This window comes from Armigeres subalbatus, unplaced genomic scaffold (genome assembly GCF_024139115.2).
Source record: "Armigeres subalbatus isolate Guangzhou_Male unplaced genomic scaffold, GZ_Asu_2 Contig1112, whole genome shotgun sequence".
In the NCBI taxonomy this organism is placed as follows: domain Eukaryota; kingdom Metazoa; phylum Arthropoda; class Insecta; order Diptera; family Culicidae; genus Armigeres; species Armigeres subalbatus.
Genome location: NW_026941861.1, coordinates 1 through 1002, shown reverse-complemented (window position 1 = coordinate 1002; position 1002 = coordinate 1). Strand labels below are relative to the sequence as shown.

General features: G+C 45.7%; 1 protein-coding gene across 1 annotated transcript; it reads left to right on the top strand.

The window, feature by feature from the left end:
• Positions 1-415: 415 nt before the first annotated feature.
• LOC134202250 (bystin-like) lies at positions 416-973 on the top strand. Its single transcript, XM_062677295.1, has one exon. It carries the CDS (start codon positions 526-528, stop codon positions 940-942), a length of 417 nt encoding a protein of 138 aa, XP_062533279.1. The 5' UTR covers positions 416-525; the 3' UTR covers positions 943-973.
• Positions 974-1002: the final 29 nt, after the last annotated feature.

Sequence of the window (1002 nt, the reverse complement as noted above, 5' to 3'; positions counted from 1 at the left end):
ACAGCGGTCTATGTCTATTGATGATGATGACACCGCGCTTGTCACCGGCTCGGTCAATGTTGTTTACATTTTGCATTGAACAAAAGAAAATTTTACGCGCCAGCAAAATCGGTCCCGCCAAACACGGAAACAAAACGTCAACGCGTTTTTGACATCACATTCTGACGTTTAGCTGCTTTTTAATTGGGTTTCGCTCCAATTAGCGAACCCCCAACTAAAAAGCGCCCCAACTAGAAAAACCCCAATTAGCGAACGTTCACTGTAGTTCCACTTTTCCATGATTATGCGTACTTTATAGTCCTAAAAGAGTATATTCTGGTTACCGTGTATGAGTTGTTTGCCCCCACAGCTCAACGAAAAGTACGCTCATGCATCTCGCAAGTTTCGTTCAATTTGAATCTGTCAAAAATCATCACGCGGTTTTGTTTTGAATAAATATTTGCGATTTTTCTTCACGGTACGCGAATCAGTTTCACTTGTTTAGTGCATATTTTTATTAAAATAGTGAAAAAGTATACACAAAATATGGGAAAGTCCAAAGCACACCGCATTAAAGGCCTTACAGGTCCAAAAATGTCGCTCGGAGATCAGATGAACGAGGGCCGGGTCTCGAAGAAACCGAAGGCACCCAAGATTCGACTGCGCGCCGAAGAAGAGGATTTTGTCGATTCGCGAGCCACGAAAAAGATTCTCCAACAAGCCCGCAAACAGCAGGCGGAGCTTAACATACTGGGCGATTCGTTTGGACCATCCCTGGCCGAGTCCGTCGCCGCTGCCAATGCTTCCGGAAAGAGACGGCACCGGCTGGGTGATGCGGCTTCATCAGACGAATCGGATGAGGAATACCGTGAGGAAGCCGACGTCGACGGACAGGACTTCTTCGACGATATCAAGATGAATGCGGAAGACGAGCGGGCGCTGGAGATGTTTCAGAACAAGTAAGTGGTAAATCAAGTAGAACTTGAGGGATGGGATCAAAATTGTTCTGTTTTTTTAGGGATG

Bases quoted from the DNA above. Each gene is read 5' to 3' on its own strand.
- LOC134202250 (XM_062677295.1), top strand. From the start codon at position 526: ATGGGAAAGTCCAAAGCACACCGCATTAAAGGCCTTACAGGTCCAAAA.